Source organism: Thunnus albacares, chromosome 7 (genome assembly GCF_914725855.1).
Source record: "Thunnus albacares chromosome 7, fThuAlb1.1, whole genome shotgun sequence".
In the NCBI taxonomy this organism is placed as follows: Eukaryota; Metazoa; Chordata; class Actinopteri; order Scombriformes; family Scombridae; genus Thunnus; species Thunnus albacares.
Genome location: NC_058112.1, coordinates 21,781,146 through 21,807,042, shown reverse-complemented (window position 1 = coordinate 21,807,042; position 25,897 = coordinate 21,781,146). Strand labels below are relative to the sequence as shown.

Here is a 25,897-nt window from a genome sequence, read left to right as displayed (position 1 = left end):
CATGTAATTACAATGAAAATACATAAATATGAGCCCTCCTGACAGCGAGGGAAAGTGCCAGTGTCAGCATTGTGATGGTAAACAGTCTGTGAGGGAGTGTTTGTGTGACACAGTGGGGGTCACCTCTACAATAGACAAGTCTGAGTTTCAACTGGGAAATAAAAAGTCCGGAAACTTCCTTGCAATCCAACCAGCCCTTTCAAGCATTGAGGCTATGAGTCCGCACTCAGCAGGCTGGTGGTGATTTAGCTTCAGAAACACCACAAGACAATTTTTGATGTTGAGGGGGAAAAAAAAGAAAAACAAAGTACAGTGGACAAGGATTTGCCAAAGAATTTCTATGAATGGTTTTACTCATAGAGATGTTTTAATTACTAAAAGGCTTAAAAAAAAAAAAAAAAGAGAGAGAGAAAATACCCATCACCACTTTGTATGTTTGCCAGGTTTCACCAGTTATCGTCTTCAGATCTCTCAGTTACAAATGAATAACATATGATTGTAAATTTGATTTGAAGCGGTGTGTTGATTTGATCAAATTCTTTATGACAATACATTTTCACATTTATCTCAATAACAAGAAATGTAGAGATGACTGCTTGTGTTCTTCATATGTTATGTTTGTCCTGATAAAGTTAAATATTTTGGACCAGTCAACTGATTGGTTGGATGTAGAGCTGAATCAATTAGTCAATCAGAAACATTTCTGATAACTGAATTAGAGTTGAAACGATTAGTTTATTTAATAGATTAGTAAAGCGAAAAAAGCCCAAGATGCAACGTCAAGTGTCTTGTGTCGTCCCGGTAACAGTCCACAGCCCAAAAATATTCAGTTTACTATCTAAAAGACTAAAGAAACCAGAAAATATTCATCTTTAAGAAGCTGGAACCAGAGAATTTTATTTAAAAATGACACAAAATGATAAATCAATTAGGAAAATAGCTGGCGATTCATTTTCTATCAATCGACCAATCAATTATTCAACTAATTGTTGCAGCTTTATGAATTACTGAAAATTATGATGATAATACATAACAACACATTTAGGTCAGCAGTTCAATAAATTTGGTTTAGTTGTAAATGCCTGTACAGCATAATGAAGAAGATTTTATGTCCTCTGAATGAATTAAGTACAAGTCAACAGATGGTCAAACCCACACAGTTCTGCCATCAACCGACACAAAGTTAGTCTGAGCACAGTGTTTATGCGGTGGAGTGGGCCTTTCAGTAGTGATTGCAACACGGCAGCAAGAAATCATTAATGGGCACCGTTCCCAGCACAAAGACGATAAGAGACACTTTTGGCCATAATTAAAAAAAAGTAAAAAGTAAACAACAGTAGGAAAACTTTGAAAGTTGCTCAATTCCAAGAGATGAGACGGCATCGGGGGAAACAGAGACAGAGGAGCCGACTGAGGGAGAGAGAGGAGGGGAGACACTTATCGAAGAGTGGCGCCATTGAGGGTCGACATTTCAAAAAGAACTGTGTGAAGTCCCAAACCGCTACTCAACAACTGGTCACAATCATTATGTGCATATACAGAGACAATCATTAACACAAGCACACACACACACATGGGCACATACACACAGTGCGGCACACACATACAAAAAAAAAAAAGACAACCTCCCAACAACCCATGCTTATCTCAACACACCCAGGCATTCTCTCTTTGGCATTCACCCACTCTCTCCCAAACACACATACACACACAGGCCTACAGTATCTTTCATCCCAAAATTCATGGAGGAAAATCTCTCTCATCCTCTACCAACCATTCTTTCTCATCAACTCTCGCAGGCACCGTTTCCTCTTCTGTCCCAACATTGCCTCTAAAATCTCCCCCCCCCCTCCCTTTTTCTGGCAAACATTGAACAATTCGCTGTCATAACTCATTTTGCATCCTTCCTTTTCTTTGGCTTGTCTCAGTCCAGTGCCATTTGTGGCTTTTTTTCTACTAAACAAATACTTTTCTCATCCGCCAAAACAGCAGGTGAGACCGACTCGGTGGGCATCCTGTGGCACAACAAATATATAGTGACTTCACAGTAATAACTTCATTTGGTTACGCTATTATAAACTGCACTGTGCCACTGGTCCTCATCATGCAGAATAGATGGACTAAAGCTGGTTCCCAAATAATTTCTTTGTTCTGTTCTTCCTTCTGTTCTGATATCTTTCCACACAGCACCAGGCTTAGTGAGGGGTACAGTCCAGAGGGCACAGAGCATGAGAGGCACGGCCTTTGTATCTAGGCCACAACACTCAGAGGCATCAGACGATAGATTACAAGAGATTAGTGACATCACAAATCATCTTCCAGAGCATTTTGGCCTTTTTTGTACAGCAACAGCAAGCTAGACTTAAAGACATTATAGTATAATATGATACAATTGAACATACTCGGATTTACAGCAGCAATGGATATGATTTTGATAGCTCTGATGCAAGTGTGAGTCATCTTTAGACCCTCTTCGCTTGCCTGCCTGTACCACAGTCTAATGTTAGCCTATACTGATCCTTGCTGGTCAGATGAAGTACTACAATCACTGTAAGTCAAAGAGGGTTTTCTGTGTAAAACATGAAGGACCTTAAGATTGTGTTTACAAGAAAAGCCTGGGTAAAATAACTGCTTAAAATTGGTGTGTTAAATATTAGTATAAAAATTAAAAGTCCCCCAAAATCGTAAATTTACCGTTTTCATATTTAAAGTTTAATACTAAAAAAATGTAGATCCACTTGTAGATCCCTTTGTAAATGTGATGTAGATTGTTTATAAGACCATGGATAGCGTTATCTCCAAGTAGATGAGAGAAATATTTGATTATTTCTGCTTCTTATTTAAAGTCACATCAATACTAAATCAGCATCTTCAAGCAGGAACAAAATAGATTCTACAGGTGTTGTCACAAAAATAATTATACATTTACATATTAAGCTAATTATTATTATTATTGTTGTTGTTGTTGTTGTTGTTGTTGTTGTTGTTGTTGTTGTTGTTGTTGTTATTATTTGACACTATATTGTATAATTAACTTTTGCACACATACCTGGCCATTCAGAATTGCTGCTGCTGCTCTGGGGATTGAACAGAATAAGGACATGGAATTATTAATTGGTAAATGTATTTATTATTATTTATTTACTTTAAGTTTATGTTCATTTAAATGATAATTTCTTTACTAGCTTATGAATGTATCTATTTACTATATATTTGTCAAAATTTACATTACAATCAATTACTCTGGTGGCATATTCCAGGCCTCGTAGTAGATAAGCCTGCAAGTGGTAGAGATGTCATATTGCAATTATGCACTGCCTTCTTAAAATATTTCATCAATCTGTTCAGTGTAAATTAGTCATCAGCAAACAGTACAATGTGTTAACTTTTTTAATCCTTAATGCCAATATTGTAAGTCAACATGACTACATGACAACATTAAAATAAAGCAAAACAAACAAGATAATATTATTTTTTGTTTGACGAGTGAATACATTTTATTTACCATTGTGTTTACAGTGTCTTGTAAGGCCCATATTTTTTATAATTTCTTAATAATTTGTCTAAATCTTAAACAAATTAATGGATGTATTTACAAACTGATTTAATGAACAGAATAGTGCAAATTAATAAGACATCGCTGACATGACAGCTGAGCATAGTGCCAAAACTACCAATCCATGATACCACAATTTTAAAAAAACTATGTATACATATATTTTTTTTTCTCATTACTTCAAGAAAGGACACGAGGAAATAGATGGAGAACATGAATGAAATGATGACAACTGCAAAGATCAGGGTCATAATGGAGAGTAAATAACACAGAGTTTAACAGCAAATGTGACACTCTGGAGGAAAGCTTCCAATAAGAGTTTCCAAAAGAGACACTCTGCAAAGGAGGAGATCTGGGAAACCTGAGAAAGCAGGAGCTGAGAGAAGGAAAGAGAAGCTGGAGGAAACAGGAACTGGGAGCAAAGCAACAGACAACATCAAACGCCTGTAGGTCGAAGCATCCAGCTTCAGGTATGCTCCTTCTGCTCGTTTTGCTTTGAAATAATGTCTGACTGGATTCTACCAGACTGTTGCTGAATTGGCTTTTAGAAGTTAAATAAAAAGATTTACTGTCTTCCTCTTATGGGACTCACCTTAGAGAAGAGGAGAAGTCATGAACACTTCATATCAAAATCCATCATTAAACGAAGCCTGGCAATACCTTTGACAAATATTATCTGTCAGTGAGGTAAGGATTCAACTCTGGTAATGTTTGAGGAATTAGTTTATGGTGTTAACAGCAAACTACCTACATTATACTATGAAGTGTACTGTGTTAATTGGACAAAATAACATATTGTATTACATTATATTCATATTTAATTCATTTATTTATTTGTTGTTGTTATTTGTTGTCCCTGTACACAATCCATGACCAGAAAGGAAATTTTACATTGCCTGCCCCTTACTCAAAACATAGTTAAACAATAGAAATATGTGGTCTGTCGATTCCAGTTGCTCAACAACCATTACTTTCAAGTGACATGAGAAAAAAGATCAAAAGCCATACACAATAATTTACTATCAACTAATAAAACCTGTTATTTGCTTCATAACTCTCATATTCTTTCCCTATATATTTTCTTGAACTGAAAAATATCGAAAAACCCTCTCCGTCATTCTCTAGAGAATTACACAGCTTGACGCCACATACTGAAACACACATCTGCTTTAAAGTAGACTGTGCATACTGATGCTTGAAATTAAATTTCCTTCTATGGTCGTCCTCCTCAGAGCTAAAAACAAACAACCTCTGTAAATATTTTTGTCGATACTCTATTTTTGCCCCGTACATAACTAATAATGTCTGTAACTCGACTGAATCTCTAAGTTTCATTAGTCCTGATTTAATAAACAGACTAAAATGTGGCAAAATACAACAATACAGAATGTATTATAGATTATATTATTATGTAATAATGTATAATTATAATAATAATAATAATGTAAACATTACCTTATAATTTACTTTGCTTTATTCGAAACAGACATAATCACCTCATAGAAATTACATTACATTAATGTAATTTTTCTGACATGACATGCAGAAAAAACAAAGGTGTACTAACAAATAACAGTGTTTAATAATGGAGCCATCATTAATGTTATATATAACACCCGTGTTGTTCCTCCTGTAATAAGTTTAAATGTCTGGAAAAGAGCTTTTGAATATCTAGTATTACAAACATTTCTTGACATTTATTTGGTCTGGCATTTGCTTGCCCACAATAAGTCATGTAAGCTAATCTAAAATAAAGGTTTCATATGTGAGAGTTGGCTTTCCAGTCACAGAGCTACTTAGCTGAAACTTTAAAACACAAGTTTGACAGCACTTACCTCTGTTTTGAAGACATTTTCGGATTCTTCAGACTCTTCAATTCAGCTGGAACAAAAATATTCAGTTTGCTGCATAATAATGAAAGAAATAAGCCGTTAGCTTTTTTTCAAACTGTGGTTTTACCATAAACTGTTATTTTAGCACTGCTTAATGCTGAGTATGAGCAGCGGTTGTTTTGTACTGAAGAAGACACTCTAGAAACATACTGAAGACAACTTTTTGCTTTCTTTCTCCCAATTTTAAGTCACTTAAGTCCAAAACAGCAGTAGACTAACTTTACTCGTATGTTCCCGCACCGTCTCTTCAATCCTGTAATCCTGGTTACTTCTCCAGTTAACTCACTACTGCCCCAGCAGAGCAGAGCAGACAAGTGTTACACAATATTTGGTGACCCGCAAAAATATGCGTCAATCCACCACCCGATTACCCGATTTACCGATCCTGTTTGCTAAACACCGGTAGGTTCAGCGAGCAGTGGCCGGGGAGCAACGTGCTGTTGTGTCGTTTTGGACACACAACATATATAACAAAAGGGGTAAGTTATGTTCTGCTATCGCTCTAGAGCTTGTTGACCACTACTTTGTTGAGGAAATAAGGTTTTAGCTGTGTGTGCTCGGGAGAGGGTGATTTGTCATTGCGGGAGTGTTTTGTTGTGAAGTGTGTTGTGGTCAACACATAGACTGTGGGTCAACAGAGGTAGCTAGCTGTTTCTTTGGTTGGAGAGCTAATTTTTGCAGGGTGTTTGGTTTGTACTCGGATAGCACTGTTTTTGTTGTGTCATTATGCCGGTAGTTTGTTGACATCAATGGGAGAGAGGCAAGGCACTTGGGAGCGCGCAAAAACGTCACATCCTTTGGAGTTTCGTGGAAAATCCGGCCCAGGTCCTTCACATAGAAATCAGTCGACAGGCTGTTACAGACAACCGAGAAAGTTTGGGAAGGTCTAATTTTTTAAGTTCCATACACTCAATGACAATAAAAAACAATTAATCCTACATGTAAATTGCTTCATAATTCTTACAAATTGACCCTTTAAGAGAGGTTGTAATGTAGTGTAGCTTCTTGATTGAACTTGAAGCTCTGCCATGAACAGTAGAGGGTGCTCTTCACACCGCAATGAGTAAGAGCCCATAATACATTCTTTTGCCCCCCACCCTCCACTCCTAACCCCCACTGGATAAATCAATTCATAATCAGAAGCATTCTGGTGTTATTGCAGACTAATTGTTTAAAGTCTCAGAAAACTCAGAAAACTGAAGCTAAGTTGCAGAAAAAGCCTATTAAGTGTACAGCAGTAAGAAGGAGTGTCATTGCTTTTTGGCTGATTCGGGTTCAAGTATTTGATCACACCTACAGTACAGCAGATACAGATACAGCAGAGTGTCCAGACATATGAATCTTTGCAAAGGCTGATTTTATACTTTTTATACTGAGCAGACAGTACAGAAGTGGTTTGTTGCCACTGTGTTCCCCTTTGCAACAAATTAACAGATGCAGAACTTAAAACAAGAATCACTCCTGGTTCCTTGACCCCAGTACTGCCTCAGAGGGCTCCATAATATGTAATAAATTTGAAATATTTAAATAGAAACATTCATAATGCAATGTATTGTCCACCCCTTTTCACATACAGTACAGTACTAGAAACACCTCTAAATATAATGCCATCACTAACTATGGCCTCATAAATAATCATAGAGTTTAATCAGCACCTCTCTGGCACAGCGTCAACAAGACTGAATGTAACTTTCACAAAGATTAATTAGCAACTGAAGTTCCCAGAAACTGTTGCCACAACAACGTTAAGCCCAGACATGATGCTGATGTCAGAAGCCTCCAAGCAGATCATTCTCTTGGAGCTCACCAATCCTTTGGAGGACCGCACTGAGGAGACCAATGGGATTAAGAGGGCAAAGTACGCTGAGCTAGTGGAAGAATGTCAAAGTAAGGTGCAACCCTATTGAGGTGGGCTACAGAGGGTTCGCAGGCCAGTCCCTCTGCAGGGCTTTCAGCATACTGGGCATCACAGGGACCAGTAGACGAAGGGCCATCAAATTTGCCATCAAGGTAGCTGTGGATCAGGAGAGGAGAGCTGTGGGTGGTGTAGTGCCTGGACACAAGCCAGGGCTTTACTGACCCTGGCTGGGTCGCTTTGGCAAGGGTGTCTGATTGTTGAAAAACCCAAAACACTCAATGACCCCAGGTTACATCACTGATGATGTATGTCACAAGGTTACATAGCTGTTGTATCAGATTGCAGATTGTACAGGTATAATTAAAATACTGATGGTGTAAGTTTTCATTATGTCTTGAATAAAATATAAAAAAACAAATTTTCAAACTGACACGTCAAAGCCTTTTCATGCTGCCTGTTATCTCGTATATTGATGCAGATGTACGCCACCTCTAATTAAAACAGATTAAAAACCTGAACTACTTTCACAGAGTACTTTTTTATCTGATATTAACCAAAATATTCCTCCATCATTATAAAATTGTTAAAAAATGTCTGTGGCATCCAATCAAAGGTCTGGATTATGCTCATACATCTGTGTCGCATGAAAAATGATCTTTTCGTTTGTATGATGTGCAGATGAGCACATGTCTGCACCATACCGTAATGCATAAATGTATATGTTCTTTTCCCGAAGATGTGTGCCTTCAGAATTGTTGAATAATATGCATTACACCAGATTTTTGTACATATTTTGCTTTTTTAACATGATCTGTTGAACAATTATGGGAAACTGATTTCACAGATATCATGATACTACTGCCTCTTCTTAAAGACTGATCCATCGGTGCTTTCAAAAATCAGCATTGAACTCTTACAGAAAATCCTCCAAACACTAATCGAAGGGAAAACAACATTGTGCAGAATAACCGTCAAGGGTGAAAAATTTGGACAGTGCATCTGACACAGGAAAGCGCAGTGTAGCGACATCATGCATTGGTCTTAGCTGAGAATAGTCACGATTACTCTGCTAATGTGGTGAGAAATAATGCATAATAAAGCCACAATAAGTCATAAACAGAAGCATAAAGGCACTGGGTTGTTACTAGACTAGCAGAACTTAATCAAAAGTCTGTATGTGCACAGTTATGTTCACAGTTAATGTGATTTAGTTGATACCAAAGATAAAGTCCAGATTATGTTTATTGCTTATTATAATGATGATCTAAGGGCAATATTTTTTACTAAGATGTCTTAATCTCTGCTGATTTCCTTCGGTTGGAAGAGACTTGAGTTTTTTTCTAGAAATGGAGCCTTTTTTGTGGAGGATTGTACTTATGGAGCATAGGAAAGGAGTTTTGTGTTTGCAATGCAATGCTTCATGGAAGAAGTTACGTTCTTTACTGACAAATGCCTTTTCCCCACTACAGCATATTTGGTGTGTGGGCAGGGTGCATGTCACAAATACACAAGTAGAATTGGAAAAATGTGGCAGAAGCTGCATGATTTGCTTCATGGGATGATTTCTTCTCTTGAGAAAAGAGAATAATGACCCTGGAACCGTCTGACATTTTAAGCCAAAGACAGTATTCGGTGTTTATAGTGTGCAGTCAGTGTATTTATATGCTTCTTCGGGGCGTCGTGCAGTTTCATGAAGTGTTATATAACCTCCTGGCAGCAAAGCAGCGCACTTCATGAAGCCAAGCAGTGCTTGGCTGTGTCTTTAACACGGCAGGTAACAGTGACATGCAGGACTCGCACCAGATTTAGGCGGACAACCCTTCTGTTTAGGATATTTAAAATCGCACTGAACCATCAGTCTAGTGGATGTTGACGCAGCGTTGGCCAGAAGTGTGTGTATGTGTGTGTATGTTTGCGTGTGTGTGTGTGTGTGTGTGTGTGTGTGTCACTGTTTGCACAGATAGACACGCACATCAGAGGCTGCCTCTGCGTCTACAGTCTGTGCCCCTCCCTCTCTGACTCCCAGCATCACTAGCTGACCGGCGATGCTGTCATAAACCGGAGAATAAATTCCCATTTAACGATCCTGAGGGGTGCTGTCAAATTTTCTGAATGGCTATTACGGTAGACTGCGTTAATTCGTAAGTACAGGCCTGTAACGCGTTATTGGATGCGACCCCGTTCAGATGCACAAAACAGCTTGTTTGTTATAGGCTCTCAGTATTTTGGCTGCTACGGATCAGTGCGCGTCACATGCTGTGCAGCCGAGTACAGTGTGAATAATACATATTTTCAGTCCGTGGTTTTTCGAGGATCTCCAAGGGCATCGGTGAGCGACACAGTGCGGCAGCGATGTGCACGTCTGACGGCTACACGGAGCAAGTGGGAGGCAGCCTGTTTCTCCTGCTGTAAATCGTTGAGTTTCCACAGTTGTCGCTCACATCCAGGGTTCAAACACTCTTGCTTTTTTAGCTCCTCACTTGATTCATTGCCTGGCTTTAGGATGCGACGTCATGAGTTGATCGCGCCTGACAGATGTTGCTGTGTTGCAGCTGCACAGGCATAGATTCTCCGCTCCGCTTGTTCGCGCTGTTTTCGGGATGATTTTGTAAGAGAAAATATATATATACGGTTTATGTGCTAGATGTTTAGTACTCGCTTTGTGCTCGGATAGATCGCAACATTCATTTAGTCTTCGGTATTGCATAAAATGATACCTGGAACTGCCGCATCAATGCTACCATCTGCAGAAGCTGCGAAATTGTACCAGACCAATTACGTCCGCAACTCCCGTGTCATCGGACTTTTATGGGCCATCTTCACTATCCTGTTCGGCATTGTTAACGTGACCATCTTCTCACAGCCCTATTGGATTGGCGATGGCGTGGATACGCCGCAGGCCGGCTACTTCGGCCTTTTCCACTATTGCATTGGAGACGGAATCTCCAGAGAGCTGGCCTGCCAGGGTAGCTTTACCGAGTTCGCCGCTATCCCCTCCAGTGCGTTCAAGGCCGCCTCCTTCTTCATTGGAATGTCCATGATGCTGGTTGTCACCTGCATCGGCTGCTTCAGTCTCTTCTTTCTCCTCAGCACCTCCACCGTGTACAAGATCTGTGGCTGGATGCAAGCATTGTCAGGTAAGTGCTTGTCAAAGTGGGGTGCAGTGGCTGGAGGGGGGCCTTGGAAGAATGCAACATTCAGGATAGTTTATTGCTACTTCATTCAAAAATAATGTATAGAAGATAATGTATAAATTTGACTTCAGCTACAGAAATGATTTGAGGCTGTTTGGTGTCCTTGACATGATAAGTTTGTAAACCATTAAACTCCTAAACACTGGGATGGATTTGAATTTGATTGATCCGTTGATTAGATGAATTAGTTGTCAGTGTGAGCTGCCAAGAGGCAGATAAGCAGACAGCATCCAGAATCTCCCCATGAGCTGTCAGCCAACACTGCTGAACAGACAGTGCTGTCCATGGTGCTGAAGTGTTGCTGAGGCAATGGCAGGCATGACTACAGGCCCCATCAGTTACTTTCTGACTGCAAGTTACAGGTGTAGTGGAACATGAAGAGTTTGACAGATTATCGTTTTTCAAAAATATATATTATCCTGTAATATTCACAAAAATTACTGATATGAACAAACCATTAGCAACTGCTGAAGACACCTTGATTAGTTTTTGTCTTGTGTTAATGTGTATCAAAATACCTGTCAATCAGTTCGATAGCAATAGCTCTATTTCTGTGTTTTGGATCTTTTTTTGTATATATTTGGGGTCTTGGATTATGCCTTTAAAAGTTAAGCCAGTTAAGCCTCTTTGTCTATGGTCATGGATCTCTTTCTGAATACATTACCACAGCATAAGTGCACATGTATGCGGCTCATACCTCTGAAAAGTGCATGACTGTTTTTATTGATGGTCAAAAATGAGGGTACAGTGAGATTTGGATAACATGATGCACGATCTTTGCTTAATACTTTAAAATTGATATAAAAACGGCAACAGAACGATGAATTTAGAAGTTTAATTCCATTTTTATGAAGCTGTGTGACCGGATAAGATATTCACTTAATGACATGGTTACACAGGTGTTGTAGCACCCTAATCGGTATGTGAAGTGTTTTCTCATGTTCATGCAGATTATCAGCTAACAGGTGTGTATGTTTGTGTGTTAGAGTTGGGGGTGCTGAGGGTGTTTAAATGTTGTAGAGGTCAATGGTTCGGCTGCTGGCAGCATTTTGTCACTGTAACTGTAGGCTAATGTCACCCAATGTGAGTGGAGGCCTCCATCATCCGAAAGGGGTCCAAACATTGCCAAACATCGGTTGGTTCGGCTGTACCAGTGGTCGAAGAAGCCGGCTTCCTGTTTGCAACAAACACAAATGAGGGGGATTATTTGGAACAAGTCCAGCACAGTGTGTTATGTTGGGCTGAATTAACGCAATAAGCTTGTCTAATGAGGAGACCGCTGGGCTTTGTGCTTCTGCAGCTAAGAGATGAAAGAGAAAGCCAAGAGGAGAGACCCTGACCACGACAAGCTGGCACAGGGATGCTTAATGAGCAAGCATGGCTGCTTAGCACTGTCAAACTTCATTACTCTTAGCTGAAGGTTAAACTCATGCTGCCTTCACTTACTAGCCCTGCGGAGGACAGGTGGCCTACTGGCGTTTGTAATGGGCCCTTTACTGTCAACTGATGTTTTGATAGGGAGGTACAATCATTAATATTTTTGTGATATATGGCAGAACAAAATGTGAGAAGCTCTTTATTGCTTCCTTTTCCCTTTATCCAAAATGCTTTGGCAACGAACATTTTTTTTTCACATGCCTGCAGTGACCTAGATGAGTTGACTGAGACTGTTACTGCTTATATGACCTTCTGTGAAGAAAATGTTATCCCTCATAAATCGTGTGCTGTGTTCCCTAACGACAAACCTTGGATAACTAAATCTGTCAAATCTGTTTTGATTTGAGATCTTGGGATGCCACCCAAAGAGCAGAGACAGCTAAAAATATGAAAAAGGAAATAAGGAAAGCTAAGCTGAAATATAAAGACAAAGTAGAGAAGGAACTTGGCAAAGGTAATTCCCGTTTTGCATGGGAGAGGATGGAGAGGAAAGGCGAGAAAACTGTTTTATCTGACAAACCTAATGGAGCGCTGGCCGATGAACTGAATCATTTTTACTTACGTTTTGATGAGCATGATTTTAAAAATGAACATCTAGTTTTGAGGGATGATACTCGAGCCCATGAGAGCAGTATTATCATCGACGAGGAGAAAGTGGAGAGTAGAGGAAAAAGTCCCAGCCTTGATGGCATTGGGGACAGGCTATTCAAAAACCGTGCCAGGCAATTATGTGGCGTTCTTTCTTTTATATTCCAGTGTTGATTTCTTCAAAGAGAGGTTCCAAAATGTGGAAAGACTCTATTGTAGTGCCAGTGGCCAAGGTAGGGACTCCCAAATCACTAAATCCTGTGTCCATTACTTCTCTGACTATGAAAGCTTTTGAGAGGATTGTTAGAAAAGAGATCCTTACTATGACCAAAGATAAACTGAATCCTTTACAGTTTGCTTAAAAACCAGGGAGGGAGCTAGAGGATGCCACCATTACCCTCCTTAACTTCATTCATTCAGTCAAAGCTATGCTAATGTTGCTTTTTATTGACTTTTCTTCTGCCTAACTTTGCTATAGATTTTAATACTTTATGCTGGCTTATGAGCTTTTTAACTGACTGTTCCCAGAGGGTGAAAGTAAATGTTCTCTCACCCCTACTGTTTGTTTTGTACACCAGTGATTGTGTGAACCACCATGAGTCCAGACATATTATCAAATTTGCAGATGACGACTTTGTTATAGTGAGTCTTCTCGAAGACAATGAAACTTGCTTGTTTTTTAATTGTTAACAAATTCTTACAGTGATGTGACAGTTCCTATCTTAAACTCAATGTACCAAAGACAAAAGAAATGGCTATTGACTTTGGCAGAAGGGCCTCTGTCCCCCCATCACCTACCCTCATAAATGGGGAAGAGGTAGAAGTGGTTAGCCAGTACAAATATCTGGGGACAACTGTAGATGGCAAACTAAGCTTTGAGCCTAATGTCAATCTTAAACAAAGGTCACCAGCACTTATTCTTTTTAAGGAAGCTTAGCAATTTTAATGTAGACAAATCACTTTTGAAAATGTTTTACTCATCTTGTATTCAGTCAGTCCTTACCTTTGCTTTTGTTTTCTGGTTCAGGAACCTAAACCTGACAAATAAGAATATGTTAAGGAAAATTGTGAGGATGAGCTCTAAAATCACTGACCTCTGTCTCGTTTATCAGAAGAGGGTCATTAGGAAAGCTGAAGATATTCTTCAGGACCCTCAACACCCTCTTTATTCTGAGTTTTCCCTCCTTCCCTCTGGATGTAGGTACTGGATGCCTGGATGCAGCAGGAATAGATATAGTCGCTATCCGAAGTTTGAACTTGTAACCGGAGGGTATGTGGACTAGGACTGATACATCGTGATATTGTGTTTGTTACTGTTATGTCTGATAGGTACTTTTGTTTGTTCTGGCTAAATAGTACTGAACTTGTGTCTCCTTTTAGCTGTGTGTGTTTTAGGATTTAATCTTAATGTTTATTATGTTCCTTTAGCTGTATGTTTTAGGACTCAATCTTAATGTTTGCTGCAAAATGAATTGCCCCAGTGGGGATAATAAAGATTTCTCTACTCTACTCTGCTCACATCTCATGCCAATAAAGCAAACTGAAATTAAAATTTACATATCGGCTCAGCCATAGCTTGTTGTCACCCATGCCTGGTCCAAGGACACAGTCAGTATTCACAGCACTGCTCTCTGCTCCATGGCACCGATCTCTGCTTTAGAAATCATTATTATGGGTCTTTTTATATTCAATGTGAGGTTACATATTATAGTTTTTTTCTTGTCTTTTGTGTAGATTTCAATTGGATGCCACACAGTATGATAGGTATGACAAAACTGCATATAACAGTACCATGCCTCATTGAGTAAAATGGCTATTTAGATGCACTAAATCAATATGAAGGTCATACAGTATGTGTTTGCCCAGAATGCGTAATTTAAGTGATATACTGTATGCCATTGTTGCAGCAGCTTTCACAAATCCCCTTGGGCTGAGGTCAGAAGGTTGTGTGCATTTGCAGCATATAACAAATTCACGCCGTTTGACAGAGCTACTCTCCAGTGAATTGGTTAGTGTGAGCTCACACACACACACACACACACACACAGATCTCTAGCCATCTCCAGGAAGAGAATTTTCTGCGAAGCTCAGGTAAAAATGCTGAGAAATGAGAAAGCAAACCACCAGGAAACATCAGAGCTCTCAAAATGTCCACCAGAGCTAAAGCTAAGTTGAGTGCTCCTGCATCTATCCTGCCCTAGATGGACTTGTATCTTTCTTTTACTTTTCTCACTGGAGCTATTTCTGTCTGTGCATCTGCTCAGGTCCATGGCATGCAGATGTACAGTAAATGTGTGTGTTTTTTTCACCCCACTGAGCTGAGCACAGCAAGATACATGCTGCACAAGCCCCTTTACCTTATCTCTTTCTGTTACCTTCACACAATTTCACCCCTCTGTGCATCTCAACTCGTTTCACTTGCTCATTCTGACCTTACCATATCTCCCGTTCCACTCTCTTTTCATGCCTTTCTCTTCTTAGACTCCCCTCTCCCTTCCCTCTCTTTTCTATTCACCACCTAAAGTACAATATGTGCTGTCCATGTCCTCCTCCCTTCCTTCTTTTCTTCCCTTCTCCCTTCGTCACTTCTTTCCTCTGTCCTGTAACTGCAGTTCTTCAAGGGTCTGTACACCAATTAACTAAGATGACTGTGAGGTCAGTGATAATTACTTCACAGTTTTATACCCAGTCTACATACTCTGTCATGTCGGCTGCCAGTCTTTTTTTATATTTAAGGATTGTTTCTCCTCAAAAACAGAAATGAGTCATGAGTCACCTGTGAATAAGCAAGACGTAAGCTTTGTAAAGTTAGCAGAGCAATTGTGCAGACAGACGGTGGCCTATTTGAAAAGACTTTTCAAAGGGCTGTAATTGCTCAGGGTCAGATTTCTATTTTTCCCTCTTTTTTGTTTATTTTATTATATGGCCAGTTATGTTAGTGTGGGCCTGGGTGTCTGGATTTAGTTTTTCATGAAATAATTATGCAAAATGATTTGCTTTAGAATTCAAGTGAAATGACAAAATTGCATTTGGGAACATCCTCTGCTTCTGCTTTGATGTGTATGACAACTTTTCAGACTGTGCACAAGCTGTTACTTTCTGCAGCATTTGTGTGGCTTCTTTTGATGACAAGCTGAAGAAAATTCAAACAAATGAAAGTTTTTTTTCTCAACAAGCTTTTCTTGACTGTTTCTGATGGCTCGTTGATCCAAAAGGACTAGTTTCTGTGCTTATGCCACATTTATGTCATATTACAGATACTGTAATTAAGAGTTTCCTACTTGTAAACAACATTCACGTCAGCCTCAAAGGGGATTTTTCTGAAAGATCTGGTATATCCAACTTGGTTAAGAATACTAAAAATATGGATAACCCACATCAGTCAAAGACCATGTTAAAGGTAATTAAAAAATAAATTTAATGGTGCACCCTGGCGGCCTAACAGTTAAGACACAGACCACATAACCACAATGTCCACAGTTCAATTCCTGGCTGGGGACCTGTGTGTCATGTCATACCCCTCTCTCTCACTGTCTACATTTCTTGTCTCTACACTGTCTGTCAAAATAAAAGCAAAATCCTCAACAAATAAATACATAAAATGGCCACAGTGTAATTTTGTCAATGCATAGTATTTTAAACCCTCCTTAGTCGTCAGTATGCTGTAAGAGGGACACACTTATATGACTTGCTTATGGTGTGAAGAGTTTATGCTTTATTTCATTACAAAATGTGATTCATTAGGTTGCCCAAGAGGATTGCATTCCTCATGTTGAGATATTCTTAGCTTTTGATAGATAGTTTCACTTTTGGGGAATTATATAGCTAGTCAGACCTTTTTATCTTTCTGGATGCAGATTGAAGTTTTGTTAAAGATCAACCCAGTTTAGCTCATTTTCTAGTTCTAGTAGTGCCTTGGATGTTGTAACTGCTATATTCATTTTATTGCACATATGAATGTGTGTGTGTGTGTGTGTGTGTGTGTGTGTGTGTGTGTGAGTGAGTGTACTAGTATGCTTCCACAGCATATATAGCCTTCAAGAAAACAAAACAACTTTGATAAAGATAGATAAAGATCAAACAAACCGACCCTTACAGAAAGAGGGATCAGCACATCAAAACGTTAAACCTTTATTGTCTGGCAGAGGTGAGAAAGGAGAAAGAGAAGATAAAGGAGAAACAGATATGACAGTCAAGAAAAAAAGAGACTTGGGAATAACGTGAGGAAACAGCGTGAGGTCTGAAGGTAGAAAGTAGTAGAGACAGAAGGAAGATAGAATACAGATCCGATAACGGAGCTACTTCAGGTCATCTCTCTCTCGCTTTCTTTATGTATGATTATCTGTGTCTCTCTCTGGCAGGCTCAAACTCCCATGGTCCATTAGTTCTATTGAGAGGTTTGTTATGAAAGGAGCATTAAAGCCTAGTTGAATGCAGAGGTGGAAAGTGGTTGAGCTCGGCATGAAAGCAGCTGTCATAGAGCTGCACTTTCCTCTGCGGTAGGACCAGACCTGTGTGCTCCAGCTCTCCAGAGTTAATGCTGCAAATGAGCACTTTTGTCTATATACCTATCAGGCCTTTAAAAGCAGATCCATGCTTGACTGAGGCTGATTCTATTACTTTTGTCTTTTGCTTTGCTTCCTGTTTGCGTGCGTGTATGTGTGCATTCTTCGCATAGAAGCAGTTCATTTAGTACACATAATAGATGCACATTCTTTGTCTGCATGCTAATTCATGACCCTTCATACCCAGGAGTGAATGAACTCACTTCTTTGTTGAAAAACAACTTCTATAAGTTCCCAATGCCAAGCAACATTATGTTATAGCAAGAATTAGCATATAAATTAACTACAATTCTATTAAAATGCACAAAAGAATTGACTTCAATTTGATGAAGTGCCGTAATTGCCTTGATCCCAAAGTAGTAAACAAAAAAGTATTTGCCCACACACAAAAACAAACGCATCATATATTAACCTTCAGGAGATTAAAAGTTACTTTTTTCGTCTTTAGACTGACTTTTGCTATATTCTGGCATTCATCCTTGAATGACCTCCTGCATCTTAATTTGCATAGAGTTCAAGTGAGTGAACCTGACTGTTTTCACACATCATAGCTGTGCCCACACTGTGTTTACCCAGAAGATTTAAGTTAACATTGTACTGCTCCGCCAAGGCCAGAGAATTATTATTTATCTATAGTTCACTTCACTTCAATTTGGTTTGACTTTGTGGAAGTGCTCTTGTGTGGTTGAGTTTTTACAAAATGCTCCAGTACTGTTACTTAAAGCTGTTCAAATCAATATTTATATATTGACAATGGATCCGATGAGTATGTGTAATGTTAGAAGGGTTGCTTGTAGTGTCAAACCCACTGATAAATATCACCCGACACTGCAATTCCCCTCAGCTCTCGGGAGCTTTATAGCGTCTCATCAACGTCTTTTCCAGTCGTAGCAGGAAACTGTTCTCAGCACACAAGCTCTGATAAAACCGCTCTGTGTTACCCGCCTAGCACTAAACAGCATGCAGACAGACAAACTTGAACATATTGGAGCATTTAGCAGCTAAAGAGTGAGATATTTTCCTCAGGAGTGAGTGAAGACCAAAAACAGAGTTAAAAAGAGAGTGAATATTGGACAGTACATTGGTGAGCTCACCAGAAACACAACTCCAATTGGATGTTAATGTTCTGTCTGCTTTATGTGTAAATGAGCAACTATTTAGAGCTGCAATGATTAGTGGATTAATCAATTAATTAAGTCATTTTTTAAGCTAAAATGTTTAAGCTAAAATGTCAGTGTTGTCTTGCGGTGCTGCCCTCAAGTGACCAAAAAAAAGAGTTAGCTACTTTGCATACAGTTTTTTTTTTTTTTTAATTGCTAATAGACATTTTTGATAAAACAGAGCTCATTTTCTCAAAACACTTAACACAGTTCACAAAACCACTCACCCAAAGTGCAAAACAACTTATATATTCTGCAAAATGAAGCACCACATTCAAAACTACATAAACACTTACTGAAAATCAAACTTTTGCACCAAACAGCACACACTATATTCCTATCAGATTTTTGTCCAACCAACTACACACTGTTGTGCTCATTCAAAAGCACTTTCTTCTTTGGTGGACTTTGTCATAATAATAGTTCTGTATGTACAGAATTCTTCAGAGAGAGATTGTTCGAGTCTACAGAAATATTTGCAGAAACACAAATATACTGTTGAAACAAAACCTTTTTATTTTTCCCCCACAACTAATTAGTGCATCATAACAACAGTGTGAACAACTGCTCTCTATCAAATACAGTAAACAGAAAAGAAAACTTTGAGGATAAAATATATAGAAAAAAAATTACAGAAAAAAAACAGGAAAGAAAATACTTACGCTGCATCTCACCGCTTAGCTGGGTCTGGCCACAGCACCTCATCAACATCAAGACGATATCTTCCCAGGCTACACACTGAGGGAAGAAGCACCTTGAGTGTTGTATCCAGCCCTGGACAGCACCGACATCAATATCATCACATGCCTCTTCCATTGCCTGCAGAAGAGGCATGCACACATAGGATTGACGATCATACACTTTCCACCACCATGCCAAAAAGATCTCTTCAATTGCATCAAGAAATGGAGAGTGGGGTGGAAGGTATTGAACAAGAAATAGTGTGTGGTCAACAAACCAGTTTTGGACCAGGGCTGCACAAAGGAAGCTGACATTGTCCCACACTACAACATATCTGTGCTGCTCTGCGTCATCCATATGGTCCACCTGGTATCAAAATATTGTGCAGTCTGTCCAAAACTGTGAGTATGTGGTCTGTGTTGTATGGACCAAGGTTGGCATGGCAGTGGAGGACACCATTATGTGCGATGGCGGCACACACTGTGATGTTGCCACCTCGTCGGCCAGGAACATCTACAATGGCTCTGTGACCAAAAATGTTCCTTCTCCTTCTTCTGGTCTTTGTGAGGTTTAAGCCTCATTGATGAAAATAAACTCATGTGGGATCACATTAGCATCCATTTCCAGTACTGTCTGAAAACCAAAAAATAAAAATGTCAGTCTATATGGTGTAGTCAAGTCCACTGGAAATAAATGCTGTACTGTGTGTAGTGTGCTGTAGTCAATCTTGTACTTACATCCAGATATTCATGTCTCAGATCTTTCATTCTTTCAGAATTTTCCTCAAAAGACACCCTGTAAAGCTGCTTCATGTGCACTTGGTATCGATGGAGAATATGGGCCAGTGTGGACAGGCTTACTTGCCAGATGTTGTTGAAAAGTGTGTTGTCCCTTATGACGTGACTTTACGTCAGATTCCAGTGTCTTATGTAGAGAACCGTGTGCGGTGTGTTACAGAAAGTGCCATGTTGAATTACATATTGGGTACAGAGCAGAAAATGTGTTTAGAGTTTTGAAGACTTGAACTGAGGTTTTGCTCTCTGAGTGTCAGTGTTCATTTTAGTGTGTTAGTAATAAAAATATAATTATCTTTCTTTTTCTGTAATTGGGTATTCAATTCAAGTAATTTGAACAATTTAAGTTTTTTTGGATAATGTAGAGGTTTCTATTGATACCTGTAAATAGGGCTTTGCAACACCATTCTACTTGTATTTACAGTCTTTCTAGAAGGTATATGCAAAGTCATGTGACTGAGCTAATGTTCATTGAAGACACAGTTAACTCATAATTTTAGAAATGTAATGGGAATAATATATAATAAACCAGTGACTGATTCAGACCGTCGACTGGAACTTTCCATTTGTCAGGGACTGTTTCGTTATTTATGGGAGGGAGGGGGGTGGTGCAAAATGGGGGAGGCATGTCAAATAATTTTTTAAGGACTGAGGAGGGACTCATGTAATTTGTATTTTAGTTTAGGGGAGGGACATAGAACTTTAAATGGCTGCATTTTGTATTTTTCTTTTCAAAATATGTGTTATCGCTGTATGGTGACAGGATAGGATAATGTTTCTGAGGAAATAAACCATTCAAACCTGCCTATTCAGTTTGTGTTGGAATGTGAAGGGTTAAATGAATGAAGCCCCTTTTGTCAGAATTTTGTGCCTCCACAGTTGCTGGGAAGAAAGTGCTGCTTTCAGCTCTGTGATTGATGGTCTGACTATAATTTTACAGAGCGCTGAAATGACAGTAAAATTGACCAATAATAACCATATCTTCCCTCTAAATGGGGGGGCTTTGTTATCACTACGTAATGACAAGTTCAGCCTGCTGTGTGCCCCGCTCTGATAAATAACGAACAGTCCCTCACTAGATATAAAAATAATAGAGGATTTTTTACCCTTGAGCCCTACCAACTTCCAGATTACACCACCAATCTGATGAATAAATTGCCTGAGGTCTGTCCAGTCAAATAACATTTATAAGTGTGCACCTCCTCTCTGCAAAGTCTGTGCTGTCTGAACTTGTCCAGTTGCATGAATGTGCAGTAGAGTAACCTTAAACCTTTAACCTTTGGACGTTCCAACACTGGAACGTCCAAACTGCAGCCTATGACAGGAGGCCAATGTTACCTTGGGCCTTTTTATTTTACAGCAGTCTATGACAGTTTGGGGGTTGCAATTTATTATCATCACGTTAGAAAGAGTTTGATGTATCCAGTCAGTCGTGCAGCTACGCACAGAGCAGGGAATAATGTCTTTCTACAGCACATCAAGTCAGATATCCACTGGGGCAGATTTGTGTAACGTAGATAGTGAAACAACATGAGAAAGTACTGTCTGCTGCTATTACAGTCAGGTGTGTTAGCACTTTTAACTATTAAACACCAGTGAGCGTGCCTTTGTGTGTCAAATAAGAGAATAAGAGACTGAGCTACTATGGAGTTAAGTAACAAAACAAAGATAAGGATACATGTAGAGATCTTGATGTGAGATGTGAGATTTTGAGGCAGCAGAAATATGAATCCCCTACAGAGTTGCTCACAAATCCTAAATAGGCTTCAGAGTCTGAGACTGAGACTGGGATCCAAAGTGGCAACCGGGTAGTAAAGAGAGGTGTTGACAACTGGTTTGGGATAATTGCATTGCCAATCTGTATTCTCACTGGGTCTTTTCAGAACAGCATTTAAACTGAATGTGCTGACCCACAACCTTTTTTCAATCAAATCAACTGGCTGCACACCACCTTCGTAGCAGGCGGTTCAACATTCGAAAGGTGAGATGGGGAAGATCTCTACAAACACTACAAACTCATCACTGTGATTCTCCCTTGCTCCTTTTCTATGTGCGTCTTTTAACCTGCCCCTGCCATCTTGCCTTATTTCATACGCAATCACACAACAAGGAGCAATTAATTTTGCTTTCTTACCCATTTTCCTCATGTCCAAACAGGTAATTTGCTTTCAAATCACCCCTGCATTCGCACCCTTCCACTCCTGCATCTTTGTAATTAAGAAACACACGCACAGCCAATTGAACCATCTAATTATATGCGGCCAGAGGCATTGGGGATCCATCATCCATGCGGCTCACAGGGTGGACAGGAGAAGGAGAGAACAGATGGAGGATATCTATACACGTTATATACTAATTTACATGCATGTACTGTGCATGTTTTTCTTTCCTGTAATTACATGCTATGGCCATGGTCATGAGCGCTTTTGTACAATTTTTCTGTAGATTTAATGCTAATTTGAATGCAGAACAGCTGGTTTCATTTAAGAACCCTGAGGTCATGTTTCTGGACATCAGTCCAAACTTAAGAGATCAATGCTGATTAATTAGCCCGCTCTCTGTGAGTTTGGGTGTAGCACAGTGGAATATAAACTCTAAATACCAGCCAAGTCATCATCATGGCTCCCCTGTGTTTAGTGTGGCTGTAGCCCTGGAGGGTGTGGACTATAGATTTGTCAGAGTTAATCCTTGTGATCTCAGAAGTGGCCTGGCTCAGACCAGGGCTCGGGCAGGGGAGGCTGCTCATTTATTCCACAGAGGGAGGGATGAGGTGGGACAGCAAGGACACTGTGACCCATGAAAAAACTTTTCAGGCTGTAGTGACAGTGGTGGTAGGAGTGCACATGTTTGTGTATGATGTTGTGTGTACATGCATGCACAGACAAGCACACATAATGTATGCAAATTACTCAAGTACTGCATTTGAGGAGACAAAGGGGACATATTATGCACATTTCCAGGTCTATATTTATATTCTGAGGCTTTACTGGAATATCTCTGCATAATTTATAGTTCAAAAAAATCCTTATTTATCTTATACTTAACCTTTACGCAGCCCCTCACTTCAGCCTCAGTCTCAAACAGGCTGTTTTAGCTCCTGTCTCTTTAAGGCCACTATCCTGATGAGCCTCCTCTGTTCTGATTGGCCAGCTCTTGGAAGCTGCCCCTTGGCAGATGTCCGCAGGCTCAGGAGGCTACATCAACAAACTATGAAACAAAACAGTAAGATTTCACTATTTTTTCTCACTCTTTACCTGGAACGTAAACTTCTCAAATACATCCATGCGTGTTTGAGCCGGAATTCAGAGAGTGGACAACGCAAACAACACATGGAAAGACATTAGCAACAACCTAGCAACAAAGGCTACGGAACGGACGGCCATTTATGGGCATGCAGGACGAGCCAACGTCAGGTCGTCAGCAAGGTAGAAAAAAACGTTCAGAGCAGAATGAATGGGCTTTTGACTTGCAGGGAGCATTTCTATATATGTTAAAGGAACTTTGACCATGTTTAGCATAGATATCCAACATCATAATAGTGTATAAATAATAAAACCACAAACACAATATGTTCCCTTTAATTCACTTATACTTAACTCAAGTTTTTCCATGTGATGCTACTTTATACTAATACACCACTACATTTCAGAGGGCAATTTACTTTTTTCCCACTACATTTATTTAACACAGCAATAGTTCAGATTAAGATTTTACATACAAAAATACAATATGATCAGTTAATAAAACAAGATGCATTGCTATGGATTAAATGACCTGACAGTATGTGAAGTAGTTCAAATTAGCTAAACATTAAAGTCCCACTCACATATTACGTAATAATAATAATATTATCTTTATTTATATAGCACTTTTCAAAAACATGGTTTATAAAGTGTTTAACATCATCTGCGTATTTATAAACACAAAACACAGCAAAAGCACATGTGAAAAATCAATGCATTTTTAAATTACAGCGTTAAAACAAAATACAATGGTGCCCACAGAATTAGGAAAAGGAAAAGAATATAATAAGAATATAATAATATAACACTAATACAACTTTTACTTTCGACACTTCAAGTACATTTAGTTGTTAAAACTTTAATACATTGAAATTTACATTTTGAATGCAGGACTATTTTTATATGATTTGAATACTTCTTCAACCACTGCATATGCAACACTTATAATTTAAATCGTACAAATTATTTCTGTCAGCTGCAGTAGCTTGAGTCAGTGTAGCCCTTAAGCTCTATTATCTTAGACAGTAGTGGCTGGAAGGAGATTTTATGAAATTGTGTATTTTTAATTTAGTTTAATATTTTCACAAAAAATGCTGTTGCAAGGGTTAGGGCTACACGGACTGTTGACTGTGAGAGCACAGTCAACAGTTAAGCCATGGCTGTTTGCCTCTGTTGTCCCAGGACTGCTGGTGCTGTCAGTATTTTCAAAGAGAATCCAAATGTCTCTTTTGATCCCCATTGCCCTTGCCAATCTTTATCCTCTGTGGAGGTACATCCCGCATCTGGACCTGTTACATAAGCTCTCCACCCCAGCCCGTCTCCCTCCTGCTCTGCTCACTGCGGTTTAGGCTGTGCTCCTCCCTCGATCCCTCTGCCCCCTCCCTCCACCCACCTCCGCATCCCCACCTCTGCTTTAACCTGAAGTGCTACATCTATTATAGAGGTACACAGCTTACTTCTGTCAACCTTATATCACTTGAGTGTAGTCACTCGATAATTTCTGGGCACATTGTGTCCTTCTATATGTCCTGCTTCACCTGTAGGCATCCGCAGCCCGCTATCCTTTCTAATACCAAATTCAATCCATGTGTAATAATGAGATGCCGTCTCACAGGATGTTCTCTGTGGACATTAAAAGTCAGAGCACACACTCCGAATATCTGACTATACAGCATTTGGCCAAAGTAGAAAGAATAATATTTTTTAAAAAAAGCTTTTAAAGATGACAAGTCATTGATCATGTATTCTAAGGAGATGATGAGCGAGCGTTGGCGTGTCTCCAGATAGATAGATAAGCATTTTGTATTTAATAGATAAGTTTATTTAGGTAAAAAGCATTTTTTAATTAATAAGTATCTCAGTTGTCCTCACTGGCAAATATAGACATATAATTATTTGATTGGTTAATTAAGTGAATGAATGAATAGTTATTTATAATATTAAATAATCACTTTCTTGTTTAATTAATTGACTGGCTTATTGAATGATTATGATTATTAGTGTGTGGGTGGTTATAGAGACATTGCACTGTTATTCCACGTAGCCTTTCCTTTTCATCCTCTCCTGTTAAGTTGAGATGTCTCCTTATCAGGCTGATAGATTCACACATCAGCCTTGTTCAGAAGCTCTAGTTGCAATTTCATTTCTAAAGATCTCCTCCTAGTTGAGTTTTATTCCCTGTTGTATAAGTCAGAGTGCTTCTTGCTGCCTAGAGGTGCACTATAATATTCAATGCACTCTTGTGGGAAGATTATCTGCAGGATTGCAAGATGGTTAAAAGTTTTTTTTGCAAGAGTTGTGCTGGCACAGAACAGAGATGAGTTGATCAAATAAGCCATTTCTTGCTTCTTCTAATCCTTTGAATGGAATTGATAGGTAGGCTTTGGGCCTTGTGTGCTCGTTTTGCAGAAAATTGCTGAAGATGTTGACAGAGCGGGATACAGAGGATGCCTGGAAGCTCCTCGCTCCCCTCTAGCAACCACAAGTTTTGCCAGCAACCGAAGCAGAAATAGATTTGGACTTTAGACAGCTCATCTCAAGAAGCATGTTCCTCGTCTTCCAGGGGAGACAGTTGGAGTCAGTTTTAAAAGTTTCTCTTGCTCCACTTTCCACTCAATCCTTGACACTTTTTTTTTTTTTTAAAGAACTGTCTTAAATTTGTGTCCAGCCAGCTGTCTAAAAGTATGTTCATCTCTTGTCTTGTCTTCTTCTCTTAAAGGCACATGAACTGACACAGATTATAATACTATCAAAGTAATACAATAAACTGTTTCTAGAAGAGCACTCTCACCATATTTATAACCTTATTTCTTCTTTCTCTTTCCACCTCATAAGCCTGGAAACAGGCTTCAGTGGTGACACCTTGTCATGCTCCATTTAGTCCCATTATATAGATCATACACTCTTAATTGCTTCATTTATCTGGACGC

General features: G+C 39.2%; 1 protein-coding gene across 1 annotated transcript in view; it reads left to right on the top strand.

Moving 5' to 3' along the window:
• The first annotated feature begins 9,290 nt into the window (after window positions 1-9,290).
• The window catches only part of LOC122985131 (LHFPL tetraspan subfamily member 3 protein-like), a 30,134-nt gene continuing 13,527 nt past the window's right edge, over window positions 9,291-25,897 (top strand). Inside the window, exon 1 of the mRNA XM_044355526.1 lies at window positions 9,291-10,443. Within this exon, the coding sequence (XP_044211461.1) occupies window positions 10,017-10,443 (427 nt within the window). The 5' untranslated portion in view covers window positions 9,291-10,016. The remainder of the gene's footprint in view (window positions 10,444-25,897) is intronic.